The 20,401-nt window shown below is 45.1% G+C and overlaps 7 protein-coding genes and 1 long non-coding RNA gene across 15 annotated transcripts; 1 reads left to right on the top strand and 7 right to left on the bottom strand.

The window, feature by feature from the left end:
• Positions 1-2,276: 2,276 nt before the first annotated feature.
• Positions 2,277-4,978, bottom strand: LOC125504222. The gene is made up of 2 exons (XR_007281346.1): positions 4,779-4,978; positions 2,277-2,417 (listed from the first exon to the last, which is right to left on the bottom strand). It is a non-coding gene; the product is annotated as an uncharacterized LOC125504222 (long non-coding RNA).
• A 65-nt stretch (positions 4,979-5,043) lies between these two features.
• On the bottom strand, positions 5,044-11,482 carry LOC109540073. Of its 6 annotated transcripts, none has more exons than XM_048666179.1 (11): positions 11,344-11,482; positions 8,786-8,993; positions 8,599-8,714; positions 8,353-8,538; positions 8,111-8,302; positions 7,812-8,057; positions 7,593-7,757; positions 7,334-7,543; positions 7,022-7,277; positions 6,807-6,966; positions 5,044-6,751 (listed from the first exon to the last, which is right to left on the bottom strand). In XM_048666179.1, the coding sequence occupies exons 1-11, from the start codon at positions 11,389-11,391 to the stop codon at positions 5,536-5,538; spliced, it is 3,003 nt and encodes a 1,000-aa protein (XP_048522136.1). In that variant the 5' UTR covers positions 11,392-11,482; the 3' UTR covers positions 5,044-5,535. The 6 variants fall into 6 exon arrangements, with proteins under 6 accessions (XP_048522136.1, XP_048522135.1, XP_019763802.2 ...); XM_048666178.1 differs by lacking the exon at positions 11,344-11,482 and adding an exon at positions 10,548-10,747 and having other exon boundaries at positions 8,786-9,223; XM_019908243.2 differs by lacking the exon at positions 11,344-11,482 and adding an exon at positions 10,548-10,747 and having other exon boundaries at positions 8,786-9,142.
• A 103-nt stretch (positions 11,483-11,585) lies between these two features.
• On the bottom strand, positions 11,586-15,794 carry LOC109540074 (thyroid receptor-interacting protein 6). Its single transcript, XM_048666180.1, has 11 exons — positions 15,623-15,794; positions 13,943-14,090; positions 13,598-13,887; positions 13,356-13,546; positions 13,088-13,287; positions 12,912-13,032; positions 12,714-12,859; positions 12,508-12,651; positions 12,276-12,454; positions 12,099-12,219; positions 11,586-12,038 (listed from the first exon to the last, which is right to left on the bottom strand). The coding sequence occupies exons 2-11, from the start codon at positions 14,078-14,080 to the stop codon at positions 11,907-11,909; spliced, it is 1,662 nt and encodes a 553-aa protein (XP_048522137.1). The 5' UTR covers positions 14,081-14,090; positions 15,623-15,794; the 3' UTR covers positions 11,586-11,906.
• LOC125502317 (programmed cell death protein 10-like) lies at positions 14,186-15,528 on the bottom strand. Of its 2 annotated transcripts, none has more exons than XM_019908250.2 (2): positions 15,412-15,528; positions 14,186-14,991 (listed from the first exon to the last, which is right to left on the bottom strand). In XM_019908250.2, the coding sequence occupies exon 2, from the start codon at positions 14,977-14,979 to the stop codon at positions 14,353-14,355; it is 627 nt and encodes a 208-aa protein (XP_019763809.1). In that variant the 5' UTR covers positions 14,980-14,991; positions 15,412-15,528; the 3' UTR covers positions 14,186-14,352. The 2 variants fall into 2 exon arrangements, with proteins under 2 accessions (XP_019763809.1, XP_019763808.1); XM_019908249.2 differs by having other exon boundaries at positions 15,097-15,521.
• A 145-nt stretch (positions 15,795-15,939) lies between the features above and the next one.
• On the top strand, positions 15,940-16,923 carry LOC109540069 (exosome complex component CSL4). The gene is made up of 3 exons (XM_019908239.2): positions 15,940-16,297; positions 16,404-16,577; positions 16,642-16,923. The coding sequence occupies exons 1-3, from the start codon at positions 16,082-16,084 to the stop codon at positions 16,849-16,851; spliced, it is 600 nt and encodes a 199-aa protein (XP_019763798.2). The 5' UTR covers positions 15,940-16,081; the 3' UTR covers positions 16,852-16,923.
• LOC109540070 lies at positions 16,909-17,429 on the bottom strand. Its single transcript, XM_019908240.2, has 2 exons — positions 17,309-17,429; positions 16,909-17,238 (listed from the first exon to the last, which is right to left on the bottom strand). Exons 1-2 carry the CDS (start codon positions 17,348-17,350, stop codon positions 16,954-16,956), a joined length of 327 nt encoding a protein of 108 aa, XP_019763799.2. The 5' UTR covers positions 17,351-17,429; the 3' UTR covers positions 16,909-16,953.
• A 515-nt stretch (positions 17,430-17,944) lies between these two features.
• LOC109540071 (glycine-rich protein 5) lies at positions 17,945-18,357 on the bottom strand. Its single transcript, XM_019908241.2, has 2 exons — positions 18,273-18,357; positions 17,945-18,187 (listed from the first exon to the last, which is right to left on the bottom strand). The coding sequence occupies exons 1-2, from the start codon at positions 18,312-18,314 to the stop codon at positions 17,993-17,995; spliced, it is 237 nt and encodes a 78-aa protein (XP_019763800.2). The 5' UTR covers positions 18,315-18,357; the 3' UTR covers positions 17,945-17,992.
• Positions 18,358-18,995: 638 nt separating this feature from the next.
• On the bottom strand, positions 18,996-20,146 carry LOC109540014 (UPF0182 protein Lxx09300). 2 transcript variants are annotated; one of them, XM_019908137.2, is made up of 4 exons: positions 19,840-20,146; positions 19,341-19,458; positions 19,134-19,280; positions 18,996-19,073 (listed from the first exon to the last, which is right to left on the bottom strand). In XM_019908137.2, exons 1-4 carry the CDS (start codon positions 19,876-19,878, stop codon positions 19,054-19,056), a joined length of 324 nt encoding a protein of 107 aa, XP_019763696.2. In that variant the 5' UTR covers positions 19,879-20,146; the 3' UTR covers positions 18,996-19,053. The 2 variants fall into 2 exon arrangements, with proteins under 2 accessions (XP_019763696.2, XP_019763697.2); XM_019908138.2 differs by having other exon boundaries at positions 19,134-19,274.
• Between the last annotated feature and the right edge of the window lie 255 nt (positions 20,147-20,401).

Raw genomic sequence — 20,401 nt, 5'->3', positions numbered from 1 at the left:
CAATGACTTCAATACATTCCAAGCGTCCGTGCGCTAAAAATGATGTAAAATTTAAGACACTTTGAAAAAAGTTCAATTTTTTCAAAAAATCGACCACCACCCTTGGAAAAATTTCGACCAAAAATCAAAATTTTACATGCTGATTTTTCGAGCTCAATCGATTCCTTTCGGCGCAAGAAGGTCACAAATATGCACTTTAAAGTGTTTGGGTCAATAGCAAGGAACAAATCGTCGGCTAAAGATCGTGAACACTCAAAAAACACTAAAAATGTGCCAAAAATCTCTATTATTTCGGATCTGAAACTTCTAGCATGTTTTTCAATGAGTTCAATGCATTGCGCGCGTCCGTGAGCTGAAAATGATGTAAAATTTAAGACATTTTGACAAAATTTTCATTTTTCCAAAAAATCGACCCCCACCCTCGGAAAAATTTCGACCAAAAATCAAAATTTCACACGCGTGTTTTTTGATCTCAATCGATTCCTTTCGACATAAAAAGGTCACCAATGTGCATTTATAAAGTATTTGGGTCAATAATAAGGAAGAAATCGTAGACTAAAGATCGTGAACACTCAAAAAGTGCCGAAAATGTCTATTATATATCGGATCTGAAACTTCTACCATGTTTTTCAATGCATTTCTCGCGTCCGTGAGCTGAAAATGATGTAAAATTTAAGACACAAATCGACCTACACCCTTGAAAAAATGTTGACCAAAAATAAAAATTTCACATGCGTGTTTTTTTAGCTCAATCGATTCCTTTCGACGCCAGAAGGTCACAAATATGCATTTATAAAGTCTTTGGGTCAATAATAAGGAAGAAATCGTCGGATAAAGATCGAGAACGCTCAACAAACGCTTAAAATGTCTGAAAATTGAATTGCGCTTTTGAGTTGATGCCGCCCTGTGAGTTATAACTCGTCCGCTAATGAGTTTCGAGTCACCCAAGTGGGTGACTACTGCGCCACTGGCCCTTTTCCTTTTTCGGGGACACTCGTGATGCAAAATGAGTTGTGGGAAACTCGCGGCACCTCAACACCTGATTCCAGTACTAATAAGCAATGAAAATACGAATCGCATTCCGGCCTGATGTGGTTGGCAGAGGCCCGTTCCTGTGCCCTACAAGCGATCCATTTCGTTCAAATAAAAAGCGCCTGATAACTGAAAAACTCTTCGCATTGAAAAAGGGGCCTCGGGCTGCCCAACAATGGGAAGATCTGGCACTTGAGCGTCCGCTCCCAACAATACCGGAATGTTCTCCCCTTTGTTCCCATTCGCGTTTCTTTGTTCGCTCTCCATGTTTTTGCCATTGATATTCCTCCTCATTGAACATCAAATCCCGACGATGAGGCAAAAAACGGGTTCCACCAGCGAATATGCAAAGCCGCCCCCCGGGCGGGCGCCACTGGTTAACGCCAATTTGCCCAAAAATCTTATCCGCGCAGTGGTTAATTTCCGCCCTGAATGTACTTAATAGACTTCCTTTTGGCTGCGAGTGTACCAGCGGCGTATGTACACTGTGGGGTGGTAACTCTGACACGGCAATTTCGATCCTTGCCGGGGGTGCCGCCCGTCGCCAAGCAACGGGGGAGATTCCGCGTTGTTGAAGGGGGAAAAGGGGCGGCACGATTTGCCAAACTTGCCCGACAATCACGGAAAAGCGAGTCTCAAACTTTTCACAATCAACACCGCTTCAATTGGGGAAGAAAACAAGCCTTAACCTAACCCCTAAAACCTGTCAATGCGTCAATGACAGGCCAAACACTTGTTTGCCACTTGTCATACGGTGGCCACGTCAACAATTTGAAAATCATCGATCGCACCCCTTATTGGCCAAAATTTGTAGTGAAATAGTGCCACTGTTGCCACGTAGGATCACAAATTGCCAATGTCAATTGAAATTCTCTCATTGCAGGCATTGGAAAGCTGCGAAAGAAGTCGAAAATTCGCACAATAGAAACGTGCGGGAAAGTTGCGGCGAACGAACAGCCGAAATCCCTGCAGAATGATCCAGAAGGCAACTGAACACGCGAACGGGATACCGGATCCAGAGGGCCGTGGGGCGCACAGCATTCGTACGCTCTCGCTAAAAGGAATCCCGAATTGAATTTGGGGATGGCAGGAGATTGACTTGGCAAAATGTCTGTTTCCTGTGTTTCCTGTTTTGTCGGCCACTCTTGGGACCTTGGGGTTTTTTCGCCAGGAATTTTTGGGTTGAGACCACCTTATACAGCGATATTACGTGGCGTTTAGGTCGCTTTGAAACAATTTCGGCATTATAATAACATGAAGTTTCCTGTTTGCTCGCTGGACAATGATTGCGTCACTGCCAAAAAGCTTGCGACTACCGATACTTTAACATGCACCAACTTATGTCGCAAAAATCCCATTGGCTGCTTGGGGCTGCCGCGCACGTCCTGGAACAGAATTAAAACTTAAAAAATTGTCATCCAACTTGGACAGTGAATGAGGTTAGAATATTACACATAGCACAACTGTCATAATTTTCCAAATAAATTGATTTGCGGTATTAACATGCCACTTGTATGTTGATTAACCCCCAATATGGGCGAATGAATGCGTTAACGCATTTAATACCAGAAATCGGCAAAATCGATAGCGCAAAGTGCTTTACCATTGAGAGACTGGAATTTGTCCAAGTCACAAAATTTAAAATGTCGTCTTTACAGAAGCGGCTAATTGTAGCCCCCTTGGAATACAACGTTGCCAGTATCTAATGTTATGTCAGGTACATTGAACTATATACTAACGTTAGTATATAGTTCAATGGTCAGGTATCGTCAAATCTTAAAAAGGTGAGGTTAGAACTGTTAAAAGTGAGAAGTGAAGTGGTTTGGTTTATGTCTGACCACGTTTTGACTTGAGCGTTTCGTCGTAATAACGTACAAATAATAACTTTTATATCATTCTTTTTATATCATTAGTTATGTCTATTTCCAATGTTTGCAGTACTTGTCAAAAAAGCTTTTCAACACAGGGAAGTCTCAATAAACATTATCGTACAAATCATGGTACCCCAGTGAATAAACTAAAATTGTGTTTGATTTTCTTTATAATTGTTATTTATACAGGGTATTCCGTAAATATGTTCAAATATTTTAGCAGCGTGTTCTCCTAGTCATTTTAGAAGGTGTCTTCCTGAGAATTTTTTTAATTTAAGGTCTCATTTTTAAGATATTTGATCTCCAAAATGGCGAAAAATATTAGTTTTTGTTGTTTTTCTTTAAAACGGTTAAACATTGGGAACTGAAATTTTGGTACACACTATAAGGTAATTGAAGGCCATTCTACGGTAGTGTTTTGTAGTTCAGTTTACTTTCAAACAGGGTACAATTATTTAGCAAAAATATAGACTATACTTCTGAAAGGTACTAGCTTTTCACGATGCTGGAATAACGATAGTCATTTGGCCAACCACTGGTACAGCTGAATATTACAAGGAAAAAACACGCCAAATTTGCTTAAACTGACGCAAATTTTCTATTTGAAAAAAATAATGTTTCTATTAATTCTTTTGTGATAAAATATAGCGACAACCAAGTTAGTGGGATATTTGTCAACAAACATGCATTTCAACGTTTTTATGGTTCAATAACGAATATTCAAAAAAATTACGTTTCTTGTGGAGCATAAGATCTTTGTTGATTTAACACTTTTGAAATGCAATCATAAGAACTGATTTTTGATAAACAGAAAATTGCCTACTGCTTAATAACTCTATCCATTTCAGAATACAATCGAAGAACTTTAGGAAAGACTTTTTAATATTTCTAACGAAATAAGAACTTCAGTGCAAACATTACGGTCTGAAAATTGTAATTTCATTAAAAGACTGCTGCTAAGTTAACATTAGAATGGTTATTTAAATTTAATTTTGTTTGTTTATATTGTTGCGTATATTGTTACCACGTTTTTATTTAAGTAAAATTTATTCAAACTATCATGTATATTATTTTAATAATTTTTTTAAAAATTCATTCAACATTATAAATCTTAAACTGACTTTTGGTAGACATTTTAAATCGGAAATAATTTATTTTATCGATATCTTAAATCACTCGGTAAATATATAATAATATCTTTCTCATTTTCTCTCTCTCTCTTTCTATAATAACGCCTCAAATCAGCTGAAATCTGGCAATAATGCCGCTCCTGTCTTTACCGGCATTGTCAACGAGAGGCGACTAAATTTAGTTCTTGTGTTTAACTAAACGAATTATTGTGCATACTTCGTGATAATAAACGTAAAATTTTACAATGAATTCAGCTTTCAACTCTCTGGATATGAGTTAAACTAATGGTCCCCTAACAATATCACAATTTCAAGCAAAAAATCCGAACACTCTCGTTGTCGGAACTCAGTGGTCAGCGCAGTTGAATTTTGAGCTTTATGCGCATGCTTTGTAAATGAGATTTGAAACTTTTGATTTTTTTCGACTTTTTGGATTAAGGGGCTTCTGAAGGCCCTCAGGCCATTTTAACGAGCAATTGACCTCAAACGAACAGCCCCAAACAGAAAAGATAGCAAATAGCCCCGTTTTCCGGTAGACGTCATGGCAAAAAGGGGCTGTCAGATTTTTTTTTTAATTGGATTTAAGCACCTTTAACAACGAAAAACGCAGCAAATCTAGACATTATCTGGTATTAAACATAGACAAAATGCAAAATTAGCAAAATCCGCTGTAAAATATGTAACTATGTAATTTTAAGAATTTCAAGCGTTGCTTCGGCAAAATTCATAAAATAATGGGCCTTACCTGGAACCAAATACGCCTCAAATATACGCGACTCAAAATATACTCAGAAATACCATACAGGGAGCATATTTTTGAATAATCGCACTAAAACACTTGACTAGAAATCACTACAGCAAGTCTAAGCATGTTTTAGACACAGACACTAGTTGCGCCATCTCAGCCCAGCTGCGTGAAGCATCATTGCGAAATTACTTCCTTTATCCGCACGTGCCAACTGATAAGGATGGAAAAATGGGGAGCCGTGAACTGATTGGAATTCCAGTAATTCAACATTAAACTTATTTAATCATCCTAATATACAAATGGAAAGTGTCACCGCAAAGTGAAAAGGGCGCACTGAATAAGTAGGAAAACTTAAATCTAAAGCTAGTTTACTCAGTATAAACTACAAAAATATATAAATAGTAAATCACAGTAACAAACACAATCATATAAAATGCGTAAAGCGAGCGAAAACCCTACAAAAAAGATTATCTAGGCATTTCAAATGTAAATCTCAGCTACCATACCTAGCATAGATGCTACCCGACTAAACATCCACGTGGATAATGGATTCTAATTTTAAAAAACCGCTTGATTCTTTATATGTACAAAGCTTCAAAAGACCAATAGGAAAACCTGATCCCATACAGGCGAGGACATGAACTGAAACTAACTATGGATTCAAGAAAGTAAATATGGCAAATGGTTCACTAGAAACATCCGCAGCTCCTACTGGCAAAGCCCTGAGAAATTTAGCTTCTCCGCCTCCAAACCCTCACTCTCCTAGACTCTCGTTCAAATCATTCACAATCATTTCAAGGGTTTTCTCCGGTTGCCGCTGGCCAGTCACGCTATCCATGATTATGTCGCTATCCAGGTCTGCAAGGAATTGTTGCGCGTCCTCTGCACAGCCTGGAAAATCCTCACTATTTCCCACTGAATTAATCCTGTCTTCATTCTGGAAAGTTTCCGGTTTTGCTTCTTCTTCTGGTTTGCTTGCGGGAACCTGCTGTTCATCTGGTATCTCAGTCTGGCAGTCATTCTTCCCTTCCATGCTCACGTCCGTTACAAAGTCGTAGTCCAAATAGTTGTTCTTCGTGATGAAAGTCTCAATATCCTTGGAAAAGTCTTCATTGTCTTCAAATGACATGGGCTTGTCTGGGGCCAAGTCCGAAGTGGACGCCAGACATTCTTCCAGTTCCGCCTCGATTTTGTCAATTTTCTCCACGCTCTCCGGCGAAACAGCGTCATCTACAGCCGGGCAGTTGCTTTGCGCCAGCAGCTCGCAGGACTCACTGTTTTGGCTAATAACCATCGGTTCCATGGGAGGTTCTTGATCAGCCCATTCTTCCAAGGGAGGCTCAGTGAGCTCGGGATCCCCTAGCAAAGCAGCCGTCGGTTCCTCGCAGGCTTGCAATGGTCCCACATGCAGCTTGTTGGGCAGGTTTGGCTCCACAACTGCTCCCTCTGTGGAATCAAGTGCTTCTATAGCTGCCGACGGTTCAACTGTCTTCTCCTCCGCAATGGACTCTATCCTGGAACTTTCACTTAAGTTGACTAATTCCAAATGCCCTTCCAAACTGCCCAGGCTTCCGCTTTCAAAGTTCGTATGTTGGTGGTTTTGGAGCACCACAAACTCCGGCTGGCCGTCGGAATTGTCTGCAGTTGGCTTGCAAGCTGTTGAGGGACAATCATTGGTAGAATTTGGAATGACCGGCGACTCATGCAGGTCCAACGGGTCCGGTTCACAAGGCAGACCGGGATCAGGAGCCAAAGACTCGGCCTCATTGGGATGCGACTGTTTCTCCTGCAACTGGGGTAGATTTTCTTCGGCCATGCTCTGCACGTGACTGATGATGATCTGAGATGGCTTTGGCATGCCGAGGCCCGAATGGAACGCAGGTGTGCTGATAAACGTCTCAGACTCTATTCGCGCGCTGATTTTCGCAATATCCACTATTTCCACCTTTTCCTTCTTGATCGTCAGCAATCTGCAAATTACATTCTTAAACTGTGCAAACTGAAGCCTTTAGATGTGGGTTTTACCCTCCATCGCCTTCGGATACCGTGTGAACATCCACAATCACAGGCGAGGGATGCAGCTCCTTTTTGGAAAGACCGCTTTTGATTGGTTCCCGTTTAATGTTCACCAACGGACTGTCGTAGTTGCCGATGATTTCCTCCCCTTCAAGTCCCATTTCATGGGCTGAAAACATTAGCTAAGAAAAGAAGATCTGACAGGGGCGTTGAAGAAAACCCACCTGCCACCATGTAGGTTGAAAGGCTGCTCTCTTCCAGCTCCAAGGCGTTGTCGTCCACATCCAAAGGTTCAGCCTTTATTTCCTGCACTTCGACGCCAATAAGAGGGTCGTTTTGGTCGGTGTGGGGCTCGCGGACAATGGTGGCCTCCGCAGGGTCTTTTAGAGAGTCGTCAAAGTGGCTGTGGAAAAACTTGGGGACTTTGGCCTGCGGTCGCGATCGGGTTCCTTTCAGCGACTGGAGGTCGGGAGGCGGCGACTAAACAAATTATGTTTTTAAGCAAAACTGTGCGACTTTACTGAGCGGCCTTGTACCTCATCCCGATCCAGCAGGTCGTGCTTGCGCTTCTTCATTCTTCTGCCAACGGTCTTGCGGATGCTAACCCCAGCTTTTTCCTTCGTGTTCCTGAGAATGGCTGCCGCTTGACGCGGCAGCGGCACTTTTGCTATTTCCTCATAGACCGGCTGCAGCAAGTCCAACGGATCGTTGATGTTGCCCTTCCTTAACACCGGTCTTGTCTTGTCCTAAACACAAATGCGTTAACAGCGGTTTAAACAGCGCCGCAAGTTCTACCTTGTCTTTCTCCTTGAGCCCCGGGCCCTCAGGTTTGGACTTTTCGGCCTTCCTACCGGGTTCCGCTCTTCGGGCCATGAGAGCGCCTCTTGTGGTCACTGGTTTGGGCAACGGCTTTGCAAGAGGCTTGACCACACTGGCCACTGTCTTGGTAGCAGCCGATAACTGGACAAAAAAAATTGTGGCATGCAAAAAACAAGTTTTTTGTTGCTTTAGTACCCTGGGTGGCAGTTTGAGGAGAGGGGCCTCCGGCGGTTTGGCCTTCGCCGGTTGGCTGGCATTTTTCGTCCTCTTATCCTCCTTTTTCTTGGACTTCAACTCGTGCTTGGCCAGCTTAATCTCTTCGTCATTTTCTTCCTTCACAGCCTTCTCGGACGCAGCAGTTGGAGTGGATGAGCGCACTTCTTGCTTGATTGGTTGTGTACCGGAATCATTTGATTGGCTGGGGGTCGCCAAGCCCTTGATCTACAAAGCCCCAAGGTCGAGTGTTTGCAGGAATCGCTAAATGTCCCACTCACCTTAAGGCTGGTGGCTGCATTGAGCAAGTCACTTAGCTGGTTCTCCTTAATATTCACTTCTCCAGCGTACATGAAGGCACACAGCGCCTCCAGTACCCAATAGGGCCAATTTATGAACAAAACCGGGTGCTCCAACGGGCCGATGCCGTTCATAACTTCCTCAAAGTACGGGCTGCACGAGGAGAGAATCATCTGCAAAGCGATGGTGAGTTGCCTTCCTTAAAGCAGAAACTACTAATCACCTTGTGGCATTTCAAAGTCCTGCCCTCGGCCACCAGAGTGGCGTCCACATACTGGCCCTTAGTTAAGAGAGTTGGGAATGCCGACTGCATGTTGATGTGATGGGTGTTCCATTTGAGGCAAACCTCCTGTGGAGGTGGAACTTGAGACGTTAGGGGCTGCGTCGAGGACTTGCCTTGCCGTGTCACCTGAAATCGACGCATTTCATTGGCATTTCATTGGCTGCCCCTGCAAATATGGGCCTGTACCTTCAGCTTTGTAGGCGAAAGTGCTAAGCTTTGCAACACACTCTCCTGGTCCGGCTGGGCAGCGAAGGGCTCTTGATTGAAACTCTGAGACAGTCGTTGTTGCAACGGCATGGAATCTGCAACAAAGCACCAGATTCAATCGTCCAGCGCCACTTAAAGGTGCTTTAGTTAGTGGTCAGATTGATACCTAAGTCGTGTGTGGCCGAGCCCTCCGCCGCATCCTCCTGGCTTTTGCTCTGCACGGATTGGGCGGAGTCCTGGAAGTTTCCGTGTCGCCTTTGTGATCTTCGGATCGACTGGTCGGCTTGGCCCAGAATCTCCTTCTTCTGCCTCCTCCAGCGTCGGATGGTTTCATCGGCGATTCCGTAGCGTTTGTGCGCCTCCTGATTGTTCTTCTGCTCAGCGAACAGAATAACCGTCTTTTTGAACGAGGGCTCGTAAAAGGATGGGAAACCGCGCGCTACGGGATTCGGCACGTTGCGGTTACGCGCTTTTTTGGTACGCATTGTTTTTTTTTACTAAATACAACCGTTAACCATGGAACCTAATTGATCAAGGAAAAATTTTCGAACACCGTATAGCTCAACTTCCTCAGGTTGTGCCGGTTGGCCAGGGTGCTTCTTAACTTTGTATAAATGCGAATTTCATTATTTTCTAAACCTGAACAGCATTTGGCGAAAAACACTGACAAAGTACCGAAAGTAAACAAACATCAGCAGCGCATCGGTGCCAAACCGCCCAAAATGTTTCATATGCCCGGAAATCTACACTGCGCTGGTACGTTCCCATGGGCAAAGTAAGAAATACTTATGCTCAACGTGGCAACGCTCCAATTCAGCTTCCAGCAGTTGAATCAATCAGCTGGAGTTTGACTATTGACATGTTAAAGCTGCGTTCTTGAAAATTAGCAGGAGTTTGAATCTGGAGAACTCCAGAAAAGTTTGTTGCACTGATTAATGATTTATTTGAGTGGAAAGCATGATTTACCGATAAATATCTGGGTGCAACAGTGCTTTAGGGCGTAAAACCGCACTGCTACGTTCCTGAATGTTAAATTTCTGAGTGTATTAACGCCGAATTCGCCAACTGCTTTTGCTTAAGTGCATCAGCATAGTGTGCCCGAAGTTCAAGAAATAACAAATGCGCATTTGTGCAAGGGTAACAAGCACTGAACTTGCGAATGTAACGTGATTTCTTGGGAAACAATGGCAGTGATTACGGCCCCAAAATCAGCCAGTAGATGACAAAAGAAAGCAGTCAGTGATGTTAAGCAACAATTTGTGAAAATATCCGGCAGTAGGAACAACCTACCTAAATCCTCAGCAGAATCGTGATAGTCGACACCATCGGAGCCTTCGGACGACCTCACTTTGGGTTGACACTTTTTCCATTTGTTTTTAATCTCGCTCAAAGTGCGCCTTTCCAATGACACCTTGTTCACCTCATCCAAGATGATTTTCCACACCTGGTTGCGGATTTCCTTATGGAAATCACTCTTGGAATGCTCCCGGTAGAGAATGTCGTGGTTCCGCTTCACTGTGGAGATCAAGACGTCAACCTCTTGCTGAGAAAAGTTGCTTTTTCTCGGATTCCTGCACTGGGCGGACATATTTCTCAGTGAAACTGAGGCGAGAAATCACGGAAACAACAACGAACTTGATTAGGGCATGAACTTATAGAAGAGCACAAATAAAGCCTGAACATCAGCAGTCCTACAAAGTGGCACTGACAGTTTGATTGGTGATCCCATAAACAAAAAAGCGGGGGGCCATAAACAACCAAATTAACAGCTATTTGTCGCTTGATTTACTTAAATAACATCGCAAGTAATTTGAGGTGGATTGAAAATCAGAGAAAGCCCACAACTGTTAGCAAACATAACCTCACCCAACCATTGTTTCGTAAGAAAACAAGTCACCTTTTCAGGGGCGGTTTTTAGTAAGGCATACCAGATAAAAAGTGAAAACGGTAGAATCGGCTCACGTCACATTAAACAAAAAACACACTGCACAGTTTCCTACACACAATAACATAAACAATAATCGCAGCCTCCGCAGTAGCACTCAGTGGTCGTCAAACAAAAGCCACAAAATATCCCCCCAAAATAAAGGGTATGTTCTGTGACAAAAGCCGCTTTACTTTTACCTATGCACTTTATATACAAGAGATAGAGAGGGATGGAAGTTAGTTAATTTTAAGGTACGGATCAAATACACTGTTGCCGACTTGATGATTCAGTATTTGCCAGGTATCTCAAGACTTTTTAAATTATTTATTGAGTTTTTTCAGATAAATGACGCCAATTTTGAGTCGCTCTGCTTGATCGAATTCCGCGAACTAGAAAATTAGATTCCAGAAATACGAAAATCGGTAGCTGCAACCATGCGTCTTTGTCGAATTTCTTATGTACTGTATCAATTGACTTAAATTGTATTTTTAGGTACTTCACATTTGTTTAAGTTGTTTAATTCTGTAATAATAAATAACATATTCTAAAATGAAACAAAAGGTTAAAGTGACTCTTTTGTGACGTCTTTCCCTGTGACAGTTCGCCGCGTTAACGACGTCGAAATGGCGAGAAAAAATTGTCATTTCATAGTAACTTTCAAGTTTTTTTTGTGATTATCGCGCTTATTGTCGGTCGAGTTGCGTTAGATTTTTTTTGGGGACGTGTTGTAGGTGGCTCAAATAGAGCCGCACAGTCGACTTAAAGCTCAGCAATGGTTATTACGAAAAATCACTTACCCGTGCGCTGCAAACTCTAGGTAGAACCAAAGCGGTGCTTTTCCGCATATGGGCTCCGCTGCTGCCCGAATAGGGCCCCAATTTGCACAAAGAATTCAAAAACTTTCAATTGTGACACTTGCGTCAGCCAGGTCGGATCTGACTGGAAGCGTTTCAATCGAGGCTCTAGTAAAGGATGGAGAGATGGGGTGAGTAAAGTACAACAAAGATACGAACTCACGGACGGATGGGCTGTAGTCGTGTTATTTTTCCTCATGTACTTATTTATTGGCACATTCACGTAGTTAATCACAAAAATGATGTTTAACTAAATCGACTGGAATTTTCAAAAAGACTAAGACTTATCGTATAGGAAAGCAACCGTCTGGGTGAATATGAGGCAATAAAATCTATGTTAAACTTAATAATTCTACTAATAAAACGCACAGCATTTAAAGAGCGTTCTACCCTGCTGCTTGGTCTGAATACTGAACCGCGGAAGTAATAGACTGCCCGAAAATAAGCTGGAATGTGTGTATTCCGTAAACTAAAATTAACTGGAAAACCCGTACTGACCGGTAGCACTAGAGTTCGGTGGTCATGTGGCTGGTGAGCGCTTGTACCCGCTTGGCGTTGCAGCTTTTGCATAGTACATGGCCGTCTAGAGGGTAGCAACCTCTGCCTTCAGCTTCGGACGACAGCACAAGACCACAGTCCTGCAAACACCAGAAAAAATTAAAAATCCCCAAGCCCGAAGATGATGATGATGATCGAACCTCGCACTTATAGCACTGAATATGGAAACTGTGGTCCAAAGCTACGACGCGCACAGTTTCCTCTTCGCCGGGCTCTGGCATTATTGGCTGCTTGCAAACCCAGCAGCGAGGCGCAAAGTTCCTTAAAATTCGCAAATTCGTCACATTGTAACCGTTCTTGTTAGGACGTTGTCTTACTTATGGAAATCTTCGATGCAATGCACGCGATTGGTGGCATCTACAGTGAAGCGGATTCCGTCCAGACTCTTGCCGCAGACCACGCAACAGAAACAGGACGGATGATAAGGCTTGCCAGTCGCCCTAAGAATGCGATCCAAGATGGGCTTCTGGCACACGCAACACTTCTCCAGGGTGTTCTGGAACAAGAGCCGTAGAACGTCGCTGATATGTCTGTGTTCACTGCACTTACCAAATAGTCTTCTTCGCAATAGGGGCGTCCGTCCAGCGCGTAGAACGGCTTGCCCTGCAGGTTGATCGCGCAGTGGTGGCAGGTGAAGCATTTGATATGGTAGAGCTGATTCATGGCCGTACAGCCGCTGTTTTCGCCGACAATCTGCCAATCAATCATAGTCGTATAGATGGACTTTTCCACTAGAATAGGGCGGAGCTTGTTACCTTATCGCCACACTTGACGCACACGCCATAAACGTCTTCGTGGTCAATTGAGGTGGGCGGGCGCATGCCTTGGACAAGCATATCCGTCAAACTATCCACTTCTTGTTCCTTGTTGTGCCCAATTCGGCTCACTGATTGGCTCGGCCCTGCAACGACAATTCTCAACAACAAGTTCGACTCTCCAAACCGCCAACTTACCAGTCATAGCACTGCTGGCCCCACTGTAGGGGGCATACAACGAGTAGTTGGACCTGGACGACATTTGACTGGGCGGCCGTGGATTGATCGGTTCGTAGATCGACTCGTAGGTGGAGGAAGCCTGATAGGAGGCGAAAACTTAGAAACTCCAAGCCAGAACTGGCGGTTTTGACTACCTGCGAGCCCATGCTGTAGTTGTGAAAATCCTGTCGCGGCTCAGTGGCTCTGCGCAGCTCGCTGTAGCTGGAGCTGACAGGAGACGGCGGCGGCAGCAGATCTTCTGGGGGCGGGGGCAAGTTGGTGTTCACCGTGCAAGGCGCATAGTCGGCCAGGCCCGAGCTCATATCCAACGGAGGTGGAGGAGGCGGCAGATCATCTACAATCACATGAGACACAGTTTGTCCACTTCTGCAATGATTCACATCTTTAATCGATTGTACACACCTCCATTGGGGAAGGCGCCTCCACTTGGCGGCAAGTTGCTGTAGACGGCGCCGTCGCGCGGTGGGTGCGCCAAGTTGCTGTAGATCATGCTGTTGTTGTGCCTGCTTGGGGCCATCTGCACGTTGCTATAAGTTACGTCGGACTGGGAGGGCAGGTAGGGCTTGGGGCTGCCGCCCAAAGTCGACGCCGTACTAAAGGCGAGGGGGTGAGCTTGGGTTTGCACAAAACCCATTGGGACTAACCTGGTGTTCTTGGTGGCGTAACCGCTGCCGTAGCTGACAGTGCTTCTGGGCAGCGAACTGTTGCTAAGCGCTGACGCGCTGCGCGAGTACTGATCCTCATTGCGTCCCGCTGGCAAATTGGCGTAATTACTTTCAGACACTCTGGCATAGTCCGCCGCTCTCAAGTTCGGGGTGTTTGAGTACAGGGCTTGGCTGCCCGGAGGGGGCAGGTTGGAGTAGAACTGCCCGGACTGAATCCGGGACGAATAGCTGGGTTCCACAGGCTGCTTGAGCGGGTACGACTGTGGCACCTGAGGGCGAATTGCGACTGATTTGAGGACTGAACTCTCAGCGCTGTTCACTCACCAGCGGCTGCTGCTTTTTGGGTTTGGGGGGCACGGCAGGGCCCACTTTCTTCCCCGGGTTCATCAGATGGGGGTTGGGCGGCAGCTCCGACTTGTTGATCAGCGCCAGCTCGCTCAATTGCCGGTCTAAGTCGTTCATTTTCGGTATCCTGCAATATACCAGAAGAATTATTGCTACAACCGGTGAAGAATTTCTTCGCTGAGAAGACCGGAACTTGACCAGTGAGGACTGAAAAGAGCAATCGGGACTTAAATAATTTATTGCAGAACAAAGAAATAAATTAGATATAAACAGTTGGTACTTATAAAAGGAAAAACAGCAGCGTTGTGAATAATCCAGTCCTAGTTGCCCGTGAGTCAGCTCCGTCAGCCACCGGCTAGCCACACCAGTTTTGTACAGCCTCCAAAAATCTACTCGCATTTGTTTTTAACGGTGGTGATAATCATGTTAGTCTGGTGGATCAGAAACAGCGCGCTGACAAATACCGAGTTGGCGTTGCCCTCCTTGAAGTAGTCCTTCAGAGTGTTGCTGAAACGTTTCGAGTACTTGACAAACTCGCGCTTCTTCTGATCCAGCGCCTGCTTGCCAGTGGTGCCCGGTATATAGACGCAGGCCTCATTAACGGCGTCCAGAAGCTTCTTGATGGCGCTGGCGATTTCCTTGATGGTTTCCAGGAACTTTTTGCGGTCGGATATTTCGTCGGGGATGCGGCTGAGGATCTTCTTTAGCGAGGCAGACTTCCGGTTCAACTCTTGAAAGGAGTCTTCTGAGCGGTTCAGCTTGTACTCGTCGGTATCGGCCACCGAGCCCTGCAGTCTCAGAATGCTTTCGTTCATATTAACGGCCAGATCCGCCTGCTTCAGCATCCCCATCACGAAGTCTAGGGACAGGCCTGGATGGGAGCTTTCCGCCTTGGCGAAGGCGGCCCTCAGCGTCTGAGCCGCCCCCATATCCTGCTTCTCCATCTGAGAAAGGATGTGGCGGATCAGCACGGGCAGTATAACGGTGGTCACTGGAGTGCCGTCGTCCATGGTCATCGTTTAATCCACCTGAAACAGCATGGCGTCAAGGATTATACGCCGATTGAGCTTTGGAGAATAAACGAACTTCCAAAAAGCGTGCCAACTGCAGTATAATGCAAACAGGGTACTTACTGACTAATGCACACACTCACAAGACACTGTTCCGCCCCGTTCGGGCTTAAACTTCCACCGCAAGCCAATGGGCAGCAAGGGGCTGCCTTAAGATGGATTTTGCTACCGGAAATGATCAAAACGTTTTCTGGGGGGTCGTTTATTCTCAATGCTCCCCTATCACTGTGGCGTTAAATTGAGCCAAACCAGCCAAATTATATGACAATATGCGGGGTGTGTTTATGAAAGCCAGGAAAACTTGAACAAGCTAAGCCAAGGGGCCCAAGGGGCTTGTAAGAACAAAAACTCAGTTGTGCAATATGTTAGACCTAGTACCTTAAAAACACCTTCACAATGCACGAAAATTTTCAAGAACAAAGTTCACTGGCTGATTGTTTAATGAGTCAATCGGTTCTATGAGTAATAACAATTCCAAGAGATTAAGCACAAGCAGGAGAGATAAGGAGAATGTTTTCTAATGGAAATGGTACTAGTGGGATTTTGATGGACGGGTATCCAAGGCCGGGTGGAGCAGTTGGGGCCTTACCTCTCTTGTACCTCGGGCAGGCAGCACTTTGTTGAAATAGGTAGAATTTGTGAAAAAACAGCACAAAAACAAGGTGAAATCAGTGCTGTCACTGTCACTATGGGCGTGTTTCCATTGTTCCACAGTCGCAAACGTTGCGAAATTGGCAAAAAGCGGCAGTTTTGCGACAGTTGTTTTTAATTTCCTGCAGCAAACGTTGAGGTTGTATTTTCTAAAATTTGGGAAAAATCGCCTAGGAGCTGCGACTAACTGAAAAACTCCCGTTTCTATAGCGATTGGCTGGGGAAAATTATCAACGCTCTAGTTTGCAACAACGCATTTCGTTAAAAGCAACATGGAGGAAAACCTGTCATTTCCCCGAACCCTAACCTGGTTTCCGAACTGTCCTAACCCTAAAGTTTGTTGTGTGTTTGTTTCTGCAGAAATTTGGTTTAAAGTGATACTAATAGTGTGATCAGCATGGAGAATCCCATCTGCCTTCCGGGCCAACGTTTGTCCATATGCGACAACGTCTACACTTGCGGACAGGGCACATATCAAAGGCAGGGCTACATTTACTCCATGCTGGCCGGCACTGTGGACGTGGTTGATCGCAATGGGGTAAAAGTGATCGAAGTGCACAGCACCGGTGAGCAGACAGTGATTCCCACCCAAGGCGACATAGTCACTGCCCAGGTAAGTCATTTTTAAGCAAGTTATTTGTGGCTGAAAGGGTGTCGCCCCCAACCGTCCTCAGAACCTGTTAGTTTGCATTCTCCATTTCTCTTTGCTGTTCAACTAGGTCTATATAATTACTCAGCAGTTTGCCAAATGCTACATAAAATGCATTGGCAGCACAGTGCTGAGGAGCCCCTACAGGGGTCTAATCCGGCGGGAGAACATCAGAGCTACTGAAAAGGACAAGGCCGAGGTCTTTAAAAGTCTCCGGCCTGGAGATATTGTGTTGGCGCGAGTGGTAAGAGCCTCTGGCGAGCCTTGGTTTGACAAAACCCGCCCACATCCCACCATGTCGTTTCCAGCTGCCCATAACGGAGGCCCACTCTTACCAGCTGAGCACGGCCGAGAACGAATTGGGCGTGGTGATTGCCCATAGTGAGCATGGTTACCCCATGGTTCCAGTCAGTTGGACAGAGATGCAATGCCCCAAGACTCTGGTGAAGGAACCGCGAAAAGTGGCCAAAATCATCCCCGAAAACATCGACACGGGGGGTATAGTGGTTGACTCGTGAGAGACCGATCCCTCTAAGACTGAAGTTCCTGATATATTTTTAAAGTAAAGTCGCAAATCAGTTGTGAAAGAAGTTGCCTCTTTATTCTACGAAAGCCACACTCTACTCCTTCTTCTCAATGCGGTTCTCTGCGCTCTCCTTCTTCTCTGGGGGGGACTCCACGTCGTCCAGGTCGTTGGATGGGGAGCACACCATTTTGCAGCTCAGTCGATCGCCTTTTTCGTTGAAAACATGGTCGAACGGGTTCTCCCTAGGCGGCATGTGGTAACGCATCGGGTGGAAACTTCCGGCTCTAAATGGGTAGAAGGGCTGGGGGGGGCCGTATGTTTGCACGGGGCCCTCAGGGAATTGGGGCGGGTATTGGGGAAACTGGGCGCTGGCCATCACCTAAGCGACCGGCGGTTTATTCGCATTATAAACTTACTAAGTAAAATCCGGTTATCTGGCGGGTACTTACCAGTAGGGCGGAAAGAGTGGGCAGAACCACTGCGAAATACATGTTGCGGCTTGAAACTCGGGCTGCAACTGGTCCGCAGCCAACTGGGGGCTCAGCTTTATACTCTTCGGGTGTGAGTGGTCATTTTTTATCTATACAGTTCCATGCGCTTATTTATTCGGAACATAAAAATGTTTCCGGTTCAGAACAATAATAATTTCCATAATATTTATAATAATTTATGTTATTGTCGTGTAGCACGACCTAATGTACATATAATGGGGGTTCGCGGAATTGCCTCGTTCACGGGATGCTGTAATGAGCAGCGCAAAATTATTGCAATTAGGCGATAATTATCTTCACCTTAGCAGGCGGAAAGCGCTTAGCGGTTCGCACTTTTTCAAAAATATCTACACAGGGCCTCTTGGCACAGTTGCCAAACCTGCCATTCAATTAATATTGGCAAGAATGACGCCCGTGCGATGACGCGAAAGTGTTTCGCAATCTGTCAATTCGTAGGTTGTCGTTTGAACTGACACATAGATGAAGACAAGTAGTGAACTGACAGATCTCCAACTAATAGAAACACTTTCGCATTATCGTAAAAACGGATGAATGGCACACGGGCTTTAAAATATTTTATATTCAAACAACACATTTTTTTGCAGTAATTAAGTATTTATTCGCCTCAAGACAACGTTTTGTTTATTCTTGGGTGCCACCGTCGGCCCCGCCCTTGGCGCCGCCCCCGCCGCCTGCGCCCCCTTGGCCGCCCACTCCCCCATTCATTCCAAAGCCGAATCCCGCATTGGCTCCTATTCCCGCACTGCCGCCTGCGCCGCCCCCGGCTCCTGCACCGCCTCCGGGCATGCCCCATTCGGCGCTGGCTGTTTGGGTGGCCTAAAATCCAACAAATTCCATCACTTTCTGTTTAAGGGCGTGGCAATAAAATCAGTTTAACCGATAAATCACATGGGTTGCTTACCAGAACGGCTGCAACGACTGCTGTTAGCAAAGCGAATTTCATTTTGTCGCTTGTTGCTGTTTTACCCGCCTGCCAGGCTTTATATAGCTCTGAACGTTGTCCAGGAAGGCTTTGCGTGCCTTTTTTAGCAATAATTAGTCGTGTTTAGGAAGCAGCGACAATTATTGCTCAGGATATTCAAATTGCTTAATTTTCCTAATCACCGTGAGTGTTTTCTGGTAGTATCTACCGGTTGAGCAGTTATGGCAGTAGCTGTTCTTGTGTGTGCTGCCCTGATTTTGGTAATTTTGTGTTGTTTCCACCATAAAAAAATTTAAAAATATATTTTTTGGGCGGTTTCCAGCCAGTTTTTGCATAAACCATAGAGGAGTCCGGCTCTATTTGATCTTACAGCCGATGGAAAAACACTCCACAGTTCAATATGCGCTCAATGATCAAGAAATCTTTAGATTTGCGTGGTTTTTTTTGAGTTGCAAAATCCACTTGAACATGACGCTGCTTTTTTCGAAGTTTCCCAAGAACCATTCGACCCACATAATTCGTTTTGGATATCATATATATATATGGATATAAGGAATTGTTGGCAGTTTTCTCAAAAAATGCTTGAATTCAAGAAGTTTTAGATTTGCGTGATTTTTTCAGCATCAGCGCCAATTTCTCTGGCACTATGACGCAATAAACAGAGGCTTTCCACCCCAAACCAACTGAATAAAACCAATTGTGTATAATATTTTCGCAATTTATTAAATCATGTCAACAATAGGGCAACGATGGAAGCAGCTTAGTTGGTGAAGTTGCCGGCTGAAACAGATTTAAAAAAAAATTAGAACCTCCGTCGCTCATTGGCTTCTAAGGCCTTACGTGGTGGAGGTCCATGATTGCAGCTGGCTGTGTGGGTCTGGGAGGTGCGCGTGTGCTGAGAGGTATGGGCGTGGCCGGTCAGATCCCGCTTAACCAATCCCGAGGCCGATTTGCCGGAAGAGCCGCTGCCATCCAGCTGACCTGAAGCTTTAAACATTAAACAAATTTCTTATGTATTGTGCGAACTGTTTCGGTTGCTGATTTTACCTCCAGCGCTCACGCCGAAGCCAAAGCCGGCCTGCCCAGAGCCTCCAGCTTGGCCAGAGGTTCCAGCTTGGGTGCCAGAGCTGGAGCCCGACTGCTGAGGGGCTGCATAGCAAAAAGCCTAGAAAAAATGGTATTTTAATACCAATGTGGAGTAACATGCTTACGATGTTGATGGGGTGGCGCCGAGGTGTGGCGCTGCCTACTTGGTGGCGGCAATTGTTTAAATGGCTGCTGAGCTGTCAGTTAGTTTGCAATAGTTGAAAGTTTTGGCCGGTTTTTTTGAGAAAAAAGGTGCTAAAGTGTTTAAAACCACCCGCAGAAGGCAGCTGAGGAGGTAAATATTGTGTTTGCTAGTTTTTCAAACAATATGCGCCCAATGCGCACTCCACCTGTGGATTTTTAGTTTCTGCGCCCCCAGGCGCCGCCAGTCCGCATTTTCGCAGCCCCAATAATGAATTTTGCTAACACAAACCCCTAAAAAATCGCTGAATGAACTTACCAATGTTAGAGCGATAGCAACAGCCCCAAAATACTTCATGTTGAATTCGACTAGTAGTTTAGTGGTTTCGAATAGTACTAAATATTGGCTTGTGCTTGGGCGTTTTATACCAGTTTGATAATGGGAATTAATTTGAAGCGAACTTGATTAACTATGAATTATTTGCTGAAATTATCTATTGAATCCTTTGTCGTGAAGCGCAGGGCTCGTTAATGGGCGCAACCAGCCGAAAAGTGGCGCATTATTGCAAGTGCGTTGGATGTTTGAATGGTAAGTTGGGGTCGTCTGCATCCATGTACCTACCGGTGGTTTCCTTTGGAAAACCGTGTAGTTTTGAGGCAAAACCGTGTCGATTCTAATAGCACGTTGTCCGACTGCGGATGTTCATAATGCCTATGTTTAATCTTCGTCAATGTTTTATTCCTCTTTTCACCATGATGGACACAACCATTCGAGCCACAGAATTTGTTTTGGCATCGTTGGATAGAGAATTGAAAAGTCGATTCAGTCGTAACAAGTGAGTGAGGAAATTCGAGTAGTTTTGACCCAGAAAGCGAAATTT

The sequence above is a fragment of the Dendroctonus ponderosae genome, unplaced genomic scaffold, assembly GCF_020466585.1.
Source record: "Dendroctonus ponderosae isolate FM_Combo_2020 unplaced genomic scaffold, Dpon_F_20191213v2 Dpon_F_20191213_4, whole genome shotgun sequence".
In the NCBI taxonomy this organism is placed as follows: Eukaryota; Metazoa; Arthropoda; class Insecta; order Coleoptera; family Curculionidae; genus Dendroctonus; species Dendroctonus ponderosae.
Note: the sequence above shows the minus strand (reverse complement) of the source record. Positions and strands in the feature narration are given on the sequence as shown.